The 12,075-nt window shown below is 61.1% G+C and overlaps 2 protein-coding genes across 4 annotated transcripts; both read right to left on the bottom strand.

Annotated features, from left to right (window-relative positions):
• Window positions 1-3,078: 3,078 nt before the first annotated feature.
• KLHDC8B (kelch domain containing 8B) lies at window positions 3,079-7,538 on the bottom strand. 3 transcript variants are annotated; one of them, XM_082060276.1, is made up of 6 exons: window positions 7,484-7,538; window positions 6,334-6,803; window positions 5,316-5,480; window positions 4,875-5,099; window positions 4,513-4,626; window positions 3,079-3,707 (listed from the first exon to the last, which is right to left on the bottom strand). In XM_082060276.1, the coding sequence occupies exons 2-6, from the start codon at window positions 6,704-6,706 to the stop codon at window positions 3,511-3,513; spliced, it is 1,074 nt and encodes a 357-aa protein (XP_081916402.1). In that variant the 5' UTR covers window positions 6,707-6,803; window positions 7,484-7,538; the 3' UTR covers window positions 3,079-3,510. The 3 variants fall into 3 exon arrangements, with proteins under 3 accessions (XP_081916402.1, XP_081916401.1, XP_081916403.1); XM_082060275.1 differs by having other exon boundaries at window positions 7,381-7,510; XM_082060277.1 differs by having other exon boundaries at window positions 4,525-4,626; window positions 7,381-7,510.
• Window positions 7,539-7,983: 445 nt separating this feature from the next.
• Window positions 7,984-12,059, bottom strand: LOC309443379 (uncharacterized protein). The gene is made up of 5 exons (XM_082060281.1): window positions 11,857-12,059; window positions 11,401-11,786; window positions 10,683-10,843; window positions 10,171-10,303; window positions 7,984-8,621 (listed from the first exon to the last, which is right to left on the bottom strand). Exons 1-5 carry the CDS (start codon window positions 12,011-12,013, stop codon window positions 8,418-8,420), a joined length of 1,041 nt encoding a protein of 346 aa, XP_081916407.1. The 5' UTR covers window positions 12,014-12,059; the 3' UTR covers window positions 7,984-8,417.
• Between the last annotated feature and the right edge of the window lie 16 nt (window positions 12,060-12,075).

Raw genomic sequence — 12,075 nt, 5'->3', positions numbered from 1 at the left:
AAGGCAACCTGGAGCTCAGAGGTGTTAAAATAACAGCTCTCTTGATGTAAGTATCTGGTTTCCTACTCAAATCCCACAGTAATAAAGCTTTCACTTAAAAAAAAAAAAAAATCTGGACTTTTAGCCATAAAAAGCTTATTGGAGTGACTTTGCTGCATTGTTTTTTCCTGTCACTACAGCATTAGTGCTCATATAAATAGCTCGGATTTATCACAGCAGCTCGTTACCTCTCAGCTGCATGACGAGCCTCTAACAGGTTGGTTTTTCTAGGACCAGAGCAGGGAATCACGTCCTGGATCAAGTTTCTGCTTCGGGGATGGGATAATGGCCGGGCTGTCCATGGGAGCCGAGGGCTGGAAGGCAAACCTTCCTCCGGAGAGCTGTGCTGACGGGAACATTAGCGTTTATTGCGCTCGTTGAGTAAATAAAAGCCTTGTTCTGCTCCTGAACTGCCTACAGCTCTGTTGTACAACCTGGCGCATGGCGCTGCTGCCAAGAGCCTTGCTGTGTGTCCAGGTCCTATACAGCCTTGCATCATAAATGGTGATTTTCCATCATTTTATTGCTCGTAATTGGAAAGTTGGCTCAGAACACCCTTCAGAAGAGACTGTAGAGCCCTGTATCCATTTACAGCACTTCCACTGCCCTTAGGAGAGGATTTTCTGGTGCTTTGCACACCGGTGATAAGGCTTGGCATGTTATTTTAGGTTATTATACAGAGCTATTCCTATTTCTGGTGTGGCTTGAGCTTTCTGGTTTGAGCATCTACCAAGTTTGTGGAGTATGATAAACGAGATTTTTGTATTTCCATCTCTCCTGACAAAGGAAAGAAATTTCTATAAGGAAACATTTTTTTAATTATAGATTTGACAGCTACCTCCAGTTCCAGTCTCCCCATCCATAATGCACTCTGGGGAGATTAGCCACGTTGCCAGGCACTGGCTTGTAGCTCTCCTTATATCTGAAGTAACAGGCTGTGCTTCTAGCGTTAGGGAGCATGGCCAGATACTTGAAGCCTTTCATTTAGTAAAAAATTAGCAGAATCTGCCAGGAGATAGCAATATATTTGGTACATCCCTCAACTTGTTTTTCTTCATAGCGCGTTTCATTAGAAACTCACGGAAACTCTTTGGTTAATAATGTGTCAGTCTCCAAGAGTGGTCAGGATCATCATCCCTTTGCCTGAAGATTTCTCCATACACTCCGAGATCTCCTTGGCCATCATCCTGGCTGTTCTCCCTTCATTTGGGTGGGATCCTGGTTCTGTGCCCAAAAGCAGAGAAAAAATTGAGCAATCCACACTTTTATGAGAGGTCACAGAATGGTTGGGGTTGGAAGGGACCTCTGGAGATCATCCAGTCCAACCCACCTGATAAAGCAGGTTCACCCAGAGCAGATCACACAGGGTCATGTCCAGGTGGGTTTTGGATTTGGTAAGAGCTGTGCTGGGCACCCTGTCAGCAGCAGGGAAAGCAGCAACGTTGGCACTTGGGCATGTCAATTTGCTGGTGACTCAGTGTCTGATTTATCCTGTCCATGAGATGCTTCTGGGGGAAAAGCTTATTAACCAGGTGTGCATTTCCATGATTTAGGGTCCCTGTGACTAAAGTTTCGGTGAGAGTGAAGTTATTACGTGCCCCAGTGGCTTCTGGAAAGCACTGTCAGGCTGCGGGGAGGTGCCCCAGCCTGTGGCAGCACATGGGGTCTGTCACCTCCCAGGACCCCAGGAGTGAAAACTCCACCAGGGCTGAGCGCAGGTGAGGGAACACTGTGAAAATAGGGCTGTGAAAACAAGGCGCTGCTGTGATATTCGTAGGAGAAGGCTGGAGCCACATCGTCCTCAGAGGAGGGGGTCCCTCTGCCCAGCCCCTCCAGCACAGCGCAATCCACTGAGCTTTTCCAGCTGCCAGCTCAGCCCCCCAGCTGCCGAGGTACAGCTCAATCACTGATTTGGGGCTGCCTGCTGATGCTGGCTCCGGCACAGTGGTGGTTTCTATGGCAACTCCAGAGGCAGACGCAGGGATGGATTCAGCCAAGGTACCGCCAGCCCAGGTATCCCAGGATATTCCTCCCAAAAGGCAGACAAATGGCCATGTGGTACGTTGGGACAGACCCCACGGTCACTGTGCCAGACAGGCAACAGAGGCGGTGGGCAAAGACACTGAAAACATCTTGTGAATGCTCTTCTCTACGTCATTTCCAACTTTCCCCATGCCACGACACCCGCGGCAGACGGCACAGCCTGACCCAGCAGTGTGCCGGATGCTGCTGCGCTCTGCCAGGATTTGTTCTCCCATCTCCCCGGCCCTGCTACGTATCTGAGGATCACGCCAGATGTCTCCTCCAAAAGGTCAGGCATCACACTTGATATTTACCTGGACCTGTGAGATCCTCCTAGTGTCATATCATTAAAAGATCGAATCCCTTGCCTGCATTTGTCACCATCACTCTGTGCTGTGGGGCGCATGACTCTGCATGGAACAGAGACCAGTGAGGCTCAGGCAAGCCCACAGCACCAAATAATTGGGAAGTTACCCCCACCAGTCTTCGCTGAATGTCACCGACAAACATCACCGGTACAGAGCTCACCTTCCCTTCCTGGTGCTGGTAAGTGGGAGATTATGTGTTCCTGTCCGGGAGAGCGGAACACAGCCAGATCCGGCTCTCCCAGGCACCAGCCACCCTCCATCCTTTGAGACAAGGCTGTGGTGCTGGATGAACCCCAGCATTGTTAGGCATCTCATTTCTCAGCATCCTGGCAGCCCTCACCATTCCCTGCCCTCTCTTGCATCCCATCTCTTTCTGGCAAAGCCCCTCTCCTGCTGCTGCCTTCACCCAACTTTGTCCCTTTGCCGAGGGCCAAAAGGACAGCTGGATCCTTACATCCCCCCGCTCTGCTTGCCGTGGCAGCGGGGAAGGAGCAAGAGCCGTCCCTGCCCCATGGCACAGGGCCCTGCCAGAGAAGGGTTCCCCAGGCTCTCCCTTGGGAGGGGGTTTCTCAACAGGCTGTGGCACATCCCTGCTCAGAGCAGCATAACCAGGGATGACACAACTCCCAGCAGCGGTAAAATTCCACGTGTTTCATTTATTCGAGGTGCTACGTCACCTCCTAGGCACTGAGCTACAGGGCACCTCTGTGCTACATGAGACATCAACTGGGTCTACGACGACACAGCACTCACTGCTACACACAGGGCACGGACACGCCGTGGCACAGACCGGGCTGGACGGGGCAGCGCAGCCAGTGACAGTCCCGTTGCTGCTGGTCCCTCTGTGCCACCAGCCGCGGCCCTCCTGACAGGCAGGATTTTGCCGGGGCTCCATTACCACAGTGGCGCAGGAGCTGAGAGGGGTTTCCAAAGCACGGCAAGAAGCCATGGCTGCTCCAGCACCCGGTGTTATGGGACGGCAGCTCCCAGGAGCTGGGTCACCCACGCACGGGTTTGTGCACACCCTGTCCCCATCTTCAGGCACTTGGTGCTCGGCTGGGGCTGGTCCCCGGGGCCCCGCTCAGGGCACCTCACGCAGGCACAGAGCCTCAACGGCGCCGCTGGGGCCCTGGGCCACCCCACCGATGATGAAGAGCAGGCTGGGCGCCAGGCAGCTGGAGCAGGAGCAGCGGCCGGTGGGCATGGGGGGCAGCGGCTCCCACTTCTTTCGCGAGAGGCTGAACCCTTCCGCCGAGCCCAGCGGGCAGGACTGGTTCCCTGTGGGAGATGGATTGGCATCAGCCCCCCCGCAGCTCTCTGCAAACCCCAGGCACTGTCCTTCCCCCTACGCATGCCTTTGATGCCCCAGCTGGAGCCCCCAGAGGCAGTCAGTCCCTGAGCCCCATGCTGTGGAGGCTCTGTGATCCCAGATGCAATTAACTGGGGCACAGAAGGATTAGCGGTGTCCCCACAGACAGAGCTGCCGGCACCGATGCTGCACTGTGGGCTTTGCCCCTGCAGCCATCACCAGAGAATAAAGGAGGGCAGCTCCCAACCCACAGGGCTCAGAAACAACGCCACACTGCAAGGATCTGACCAGCACCACTCAGCCTTCCCCATCACCTCCTCCTCCCTGCAGCAGGAGGTCTGGCTCACCATGGGTGATCTCAGTGGGGTTTGGCAGCTCTTGCTGCAGGGCTGGGGTGCTGCGGATGGCGCCAGCCCTCTGTGTAGCCCTCCCCACCACATCCGAGTGGCTGAGTGACAGCACTGACCTTTCCCCAGCTCTCCTGGGAAAGGGATGTGGTGCTGCAGCCCTGCACAGCAGGGCTGAGCGAGCCTGGTGTGCTGCACATGAGCTGTGGAAAGCCTGGCCGGGGGGTGAAAGGGGCGAGTGGCTCGGTGGGGGCAGCCTGTGGGGCAGGGCAGTAGGGTCACCCCAGCACTTGGGGGGCACAGGAGGGACACAGCTGTAGACAGTGTCACAGCACTCCCGTGGTTTCACACAGCCGACCTCCCCACTGCCGCGCAGGTCACTGATGTGCCACAAAGAATGGGGACAGGAACACGGCTACAGTCCTACCCCTGGCATTACCGAGGCCACCCACGGCCACCACTCTTCCTCCCAGGCAGCCAGCCACGAAGTCAGCTCTCTTCTCCCTCATGCGGATGGCACGGCTCGACTTGCTCCATGCACCTGGGGATGAGAAGGTGTGAGCATCGCCCACCAGCAGTCCTGTCCGCACACGGAGGTCAGGACACCCCTGGGCCAGCAACTCCCCAGCCAGGGAGCGTAGGGCAGGACTCGCCATGGGTGTAAGGGGCTGATGGTCAGAGCCTGGGTGAACTGTGTCCCTTGGGCATGGACACCCCTCACCGAGCCTCAGGGTGGCATCTGGGACCTGCCGGGGATGCTCCTGCCCCACCCAGGGACATGGCACTCACCCTGTGCGGGATCAAACATCTCCACGGTGTTGACAAAGTGGGGACGGGAATAGAAGTTGTGGGGCCCTGGCTGCTGCAGCCCCCCCAGGCTGAAGACGATGCCGTCAGCCATGGCGCAGGCGGCGAAGGCGCGGCGGCTGGGCACGCTGGGGTAGCGCGTCCAGCTCCTTGTCTCCAGATCGAAGGCCTCAAAGGCGGTAACGGGCAGCTTGCCCTGCCGGCCCCCTGTGCACAGATGAGATGCTGCGGCTGTCGGTGCCCCAAGCCAGCACCATTGGTGGGCTCAGCAAGCAGGATGGGGCCCGTTGGCTGCAGCGTTGTGGTGGGAGGGCAGCATGGAGCCACCCTGGGGTGCACCAGGTCGCTCCCTGGCCCGGGGAGGCAGCAGAAGGAGAGGGCAGGGGCGCAGAGGGATGCTCAGCTTGCCCCAGCAGCACCTACCCAAGACAAAGATCTTGTTGCCTTGCAGGAAGACAGAGGCCCCGTAGCAGGGAGTGGGCATGGAGGGCAGTGGCTGCCAGTGGTCCTTCGCTGGCTCGTAAACACGGACCAGGGCCTGGGGAGAGGTGTCTGCACCCATTCCCCCCAGCGCGTAGATGGCCCCATCTGCAAAAGAAGCAGTGGTGAGGTTGGGGTGACTGTGGGCAGTGTCACAGGGTGGGGAGCCCTCCCATGCCCTCCAGGGCAGGCAGCATGGACGCTGCTGAGTCCCATGGCTAGCTGCCACCCCAGGGTGGCCAGGGGACAACGAATGCAGCCAGGCCTTAGTACAGCAGTGCCCTGACCCTGCTGAGACCCTCTCACCCCCCTCTCCATCCCATCCATCAGGCACAGAGCGGAGCACAAGGCCATCGGCTCTAATTATTCTCGGCAGTACCATCTCCCTGGAGACACCATGGCAACTCAGTCATGCTGCCAAATCCTGCTCCTGCTCCCGGCACGGCCAACACCTCTGCCCGCTCCCACCACTGCCCTGCTGCCCCCTCCGCCCTGCCCAGCCTGCTGCAGCCTGGAGCCGTGCCACAGCATCCCCAGCCAGCGAGCAGAGATGGGCACCACATGTGAGGATCAACCCCAGCTCCTGACACACAGGCTGCCAGGCTGTGCAAGGCTCGGGGGCTGCTCAGCAAACTTTGAACAAGAATCACAACATGTTTGACGCACAGCACGTCGAGCTGGGCTGGAGCAGGGTGCGTGGCTGCCCCAGCACGGCTCCCAGCCAGGGCAGCTGGGGATGGCTCCTGTGCCCAGAGGGGCTCCGCATCAACCAGCCTTGGGCTGCAACAGGGTTGCTGGGGCTGGAGCACGACCCTGCCATTCAGCAGCAAGTTCAGCTGCTGGATGAAAGCCTTGTGCTACATCCCAAGCAGCAGCAGGATTCAAACCCCACTTGAGCATCCCTGATCCTGGCATCCCTGCTTCTCCAGGCTGTGGAGCCAAGCCTCACACCAGCCCTCACCTCTCTGCACAGCTGAGATGCCCATAGAGGGCTGAGCCAGCGCCGCCTTCTTCTCCCACTTGCCCTCATCCACATGGTAGACCTCAACGGAGGCAAGGGGGCTCTGCGTCGCGTCCACGCCACCCACCACCAGGATCTGCTTGCCCAGGGAGAGAGCAGCGGCGCCGGCCCGTGGCGTGGGCAGCGGTGGGAGCGTGGTCCAGCGCTGGGCTGCGATGTCGAGCACCTCAGTGGCACCCAGGGCTCGCCCACCGCCCCCACAGCCGCCCAGCACGAAGAGCTGCCCGTCGCGGTGCACAGCGCTGCAGTACACACGCCGCGTGGGCATGGCAGGGAAGGCAGCCCATGCAAAGGCACCCGCGCCTGCCGCCATGGGCCGGCTCAGCCACCCCAGGTGTCCCCGGGCCCTGGGCCTGCCGTGTCACCCATCCGGCACGGCTCGGTGCTGGCCCAGCTCTGCCCACCGCCTCCTGTGGGGAGAGCACCCAAGTCAGCGCCCAGTCACCCACCACTCCCCCCAGCCCCAGTGAGCCAGCCCCCCTTGGTGGTGTGACAGCTCCACGCAGCTCCCCACCTGCACCCACCTGGGCTCCCCACCTGCACCCACCCAGGCTCCTGCTCCTCGGGGCTCCCCACCTGCACCCACCTTTACCCACCACCCCAGGGGTCCCCACCTGTACCCACCTCCCTGGGGCTCCCAACCTGCACCCACCCAGGCTCCTGCTCCTCAGGGCTCCCCACCTGCACCCACCAGCTCTCCCATTCCCTGGGCTCCAGCTTCCCAGGGCTCTCTGCCCATGCTCACCGGGGACCCTGCTCCCCGAGGTTCCTGCACCCGGGCTCCAGCTTCCTGGGGCTCCCGGTGCACAGCCTGCACCCACCGGGACTCCCGCTCCTCGGGACTCTCTGCCCGCACCCCTCGGGGCTCCCAGCGCATGGCCCGTATCCCCCGGAGGCTTCCGCTCCCCGAGGCTCCCGGCACACCGACCTCACTCCCAGTGGCTCCCACCCGCAGCCCGCACCGCCCGGTGCACCGTCCGCACTCACCGGCTCTCCCCGGGCTCCCGCCCGCACCCCCCGGACCGCCGCTCCGGGGCTCCCCGCGCCGCCCCGCTACCGGGAGCGGGGCAGGGACCGCGGCCGCGCTCACCTCTCCGCCCGCTCCGCTGCTCTCCTCGCCGCTTCGCGCCGCCGCCCGCGCCGGGCCCGCCCGCTGCTGGTGGGGGCGGCGCCGCGCCCGCCCCGGCCCCCCCGCCGGGCCCCCCTCCCCTCCGCCCGGCCCTCCCGGGGCCCCTCGGTGCTGCTGCCGACCCGCCGTGCCCCTGCCCCGGTTATCCCGCCACGGGAGAGGAGCCGGAGAGACCCCCCCTCCCCCGGCTGTGCATTCCCCAGCTGCACGCTGCTGGTGCCGCCCCAGCACTGGGCTCGCAAGCCACCCTCCCGCCCCGAAGAGCAGCCCCTGCTCGTCTTCCCTGTGGGGCTGCCGGGGACAGGACGTGAGCTCAGCCCCACTCTGAGCACAACCACGCTGCGGTGTCTCAGCAGCGTTAGGAAGGTGCTCACGGGTCCGAACCCATTACTGTCACCTTTGCCAGCCGCCAGCATGGGCAGAGCCAAGGGCAGGCAGGAAACACACACCAGAAACAAGCTAGAAAGGTCTGCTTTAAAAACAGGCAGAAGTGACATGGCATCACTAGCTCTGCCAAGGACAACACCGCAGTGCAATCAGTGCCCGGGTGTGCCACCGGTAACACTGCGCTTACCCCAGCACCCACTCTGCATCGGCCACCGGTACGGGAGCAGGAAGGGAGGTGTGAGCACTAGTGTGGCTCCTGCCCTGCCAGGCAGGCAGCCAGCTCCCCACAGCACTAATGAGGAAAGGAAAGCTGTTTCCTCCAGGGATCCAGTCATACAAGCTCCCATGGTGCTTGGGCATGGAGGTTCCTGGCAGGACTGGGTGGGCGCATCACACATCGGAGAGGGGACAGTTCGAAGCAGCAGCCCAGCACAGGACTTTGCCTGCATGCAGCAGGAAGCAAGAGGTGTCCCAATCCAGAGCCCCTCAACTCTGCGAGGTGGCATTGCTATCCATCCCCCTGCTGGCTCAGCGTGTCCTCCTCCGTGCAGGCCAGGTAGCGGTCGTAGTTCTCCTCGCACCTCCTCACGCAGCGCAGGAAATAGTCCTGGTCAGCAATGGCCTCCAGCAGGTCGGTCTGCACCAGGCAAATGTCGTACAGCTCCGAGGTGGGAGCACGCCTGGGGTTCCTGCTGCCCCGCTCCATAAACACCTGTGGGGAGAGAGCAGCGCGCAGAAGTACTCACACCCTCTGCAGGCAGCAGTGCCAGGGCCATGCCCAGCATGAGCGCAGGGCCTGGCAGCAGCGCATGCACCCTGCAGTGCTCCGTGCAGCGCTCCCTGCCCTCCTCCTCAGACGGGAGCCTTCACGTCGGCTATGGGTCGGTGGCAGAGGGCAGGGGGTCCCATCTCCCCTCCAGCAGCAGAAGGTGAAGTTTCTCCAGATTTCCCCTCCCTCCCAGAAAGCACATTTGGCTCCAAAACAGCGCGTGGCTGGGGCTTCCCTAAGGAACAGGCCACACCATGTGGCTGAAAGAAAACGGCTCTGTGGAGCAGCCGACCCCAGGAAAACCTCTGCCAACAGCTCTTCCTCTGGCTGACACAGCTTGTCACACAGGAGGTAAAAGGGACTTCACCTACTGATCTTCACCACAGCCTGAGTTCACCTGGCAATCTGTTTCTCTCCAGCGCTGCTCTGTCACTGTAATTGACACTGGGACAGCCCTGCAGAGCTGTTGACGCAAGAGGAGGGGAAGCTGGTGTCCACCCTACCGATCCTGGTTGCAGGACAGCAAAGTCCTGGCAGTGGGGACGAGCCCCGGTGGTGAGATGCTCAGCTGCCGCCCAGACCCCAGTGAGATCTGCTGCCACCAGAATGTGATCCTGCCTGTCTGACCCAGGGTGGGGGCAGCCCTGGGGGTGGCTGCACACCTGCCATGAGTCGAGCAGCCCAACTGACCAGCCATGCTGGCTACAGATGGTGAAAGGAGGAAATCCTTGATTAGGGAAACAGCCTGAGGCTGAATTGCAGCAAGTGGAGCTGCATGAGCCACGCTCCGGCGGCTGCAGATACACAGGCAGCAGCTGCTGCACGCAGGGGCCTCGGGCTCTCAGCAGAGCCATCCACAGGAATTCCCCCGAATCAGGCAGAGCGCAGACCAAAGCCTGTTCCTGACAGGTCTGCTCCAGGCTGCGACAACTCCTGCCACCAGCTATAAATCTGTGAGCTGAGAGAGCTTGTATGGAAGGAAATATTCAATGAGAACTCCATGCCCTGCCACTTCTCAGCTGTCAATTGGCAAATGCTGCCAATCATTCACTGGCTGCCGCAGGTTCCCTCTGCTGTGCTGTCTCCTCCCAGATGGAAACGGTCAGGGATTCAGCCTTGCTTGTGGATCTGTGGCTCTTGTTAGAGCATCGACAGTTGCCCAACTGCCAGGTGCATTTCTGTCTGCACAAATATGCTCTTTTCCAAGTGTCCTCCCCCACAAACGCTTCCCTTCCGATTCAGTGCCACAGACGAGTTGCGGCTGTGCCCAAGGCTGGCTGCTGCTGCCACTGCTGCCGGGAGCAGAGCCGACTCGTCCAGCACAGCAGAGGTGCTCAGCAGAGAGCACAGGCAGCCAGCACCTGCTGTTCTCTGCTGACGGCCGATCTCACCCTTCCCGTGCTCTCACAGTTATGCAAAGGGAAGAAAACATGTCCCCACCCAGGGACACCCTCCAGCACAGCTGGCACTGGAGGGGCCTTCAACCGCATACCTGGGGATGAACAATGGTGTCTGCATCGTCCAGCCGGATGTTGTCATCGATGAAGATGTGGTGAACGCTGGGATCATGGGGGTCGATCCACAGGGGCTTCCCACCTCGGGAAGAGAACTGATTTCTGGCCCACCTGAAACAGCAAGTGTGAAAAGGAACTGTCAGGGCAGGAGAGGGTGACAGCTCTCAGTGACAGCTGGCCAGGCTGCACTGCGGGCTCAGGGCAACCTCTGAGCCAGGGAAGCAGGATGGAGATTGTCCTGTCCTTCTGCCCATTGCTGCCTCCTGGGAAAGAGAAGCATTTTGGGGCACGGTGAAAAATCAGAGGGTCTTGGGAGAAAACCAGGAAGTATACCAGAGGACGAGGACCTGAGGAAAGATGTGAGAGCCTCATCAGGCTTCCTGTAGGCAAAATGGGGAGCAGTGACAGGGGCCGCCACAACTTAAAGACCTCAGAGAATCATGGGACAGGAGAAAAGCTCAATCCACTTCCTCAGTGCCCTGTTTCTCACCAGTCAAAGTGGTCTTGGAAGCCTCTGATTCCCTCCAAAGAGCTGAAGTATTCGTAAAGCTTCCTTGCACCTTCCCGGCTGGTCAGCCGCTCCGCTCCCCTCGTCAGCACCACCTCTCGCTTGCTGCAGCGTATCTGCCCAGGGGTGAGGTCCACCGGGAGCTGCAGGACCACAGAAAGCAGGAGAGGAAAGGTTTCCAAAGCAGACAGGTTGCTCTGTGCACTGGCACAGACAACAAGCAGCGGGTGGGGCTCCCCACCACCACAGCATGGGAAGATAGCGTTGGAGGGAAAACAAGATGCCCTCCCTGGGGACGGAAAGGAATGAGCTCCTAGCTGCACGCTGCCCCTGTTGCAACCTGTTTCAATGCTCCACAGAACAAGTGAAAGAGCTTCTGAAGCTCGTTCCTGCCCAGTGTGCTGCCAGAGACAGAGCACGGCTGTGATGGGCTCTGAGCCAGCAAGCCTCGCTCTGCTGCTGTGGCCCCTCTCTGGGAGAAGGGATGCTCTGTCCCATCCAGGATACCCCAAAGCAGACCTTTCCCACATGTGCTCCCCCTTGCTAACAGCTTCACCCCGAGAAGCCGCTGCATTTTCTCTCCGCAGAAACCAGTATTTTTAACAGCAAGCTGGCTTGGCGGCTTCAGAGCAGCCCGGCACGGGGAGCTCTGCACAGGTCGCCCTTCTGCAGCCTGCGGTGTGCTCGGGGGATCACTCACCGGCACGTCCCGCAGGGCGGGGAACTGGGGGTGCTGCCCGGCCAGGGCACAGCTGACAGCCTGCAGGGCGCGGGGCAGGTCGGTGCCGAAGGTCCTGAAGACGACGGCGAACGCTCTGGCGTCCCGGTGCAGGGCGTCCAGGAGGCGGAAGAAGGCAGGCAGGAGCAGGTGGTAGCGCTTGCCGGCTTCCCCCTGCACCGAGAAGACGTCGTGCGACCGGCCCGGCCACTCCAGCAGCTGCAGGTGTCGGGCGTGGAGGCCGCTGAAGCGGCGGCCCGGGCCGGTGTCGGTGAAGGCGGGATCCCGGCCGTGGCGGCTGTAGTAGCTGAGGGCGCCGGGGCAGGGGGGCCGCAGGGACGGCCGGTCGCTCACCCACTGCCACTCGCCTGCAAGAGAGAACCCGCTCAGCCGCCGCCGCCCCCGCCCGGCCCCGCAGCCCCCGGCCCCGGCGCTCACCGGCGGCCCCGGCGCGGCCCCAGGTGACGGTGCTGAGGAAGGTGTTGAGGGCGGCCCGCGGGCCCTGTCCCGACACCGCGTCCGCCGCCACCACCGTGTTGTTCAGGTCCACGTGCAGCACCAGCCGCCGCTGCTGCCGCCCGGACCCGCCGCTCATCGCCACCGGAACCGGCCCCGCCACCGGAACCGGCCCCGACCGCGCCGCCGTTACCTGGAAAC

The sequence above is a fragment of the Streptopelia decaocto genome (genome assembly GCF_964273445.1).
Source record: "Streptopelia decaocto genome assembly, chromosome: 8".
Lineage (NCBI taxonomy): Eukaryota > Metazoa > Chordata > Aves > Columbiformes > Columbidae > Streptopelia > Streptopelia decaocto.
Note: the sequence above shows the minus strand (reverse complement) of the source record. Positions and strands in the feature narration are given on the sequence as shown.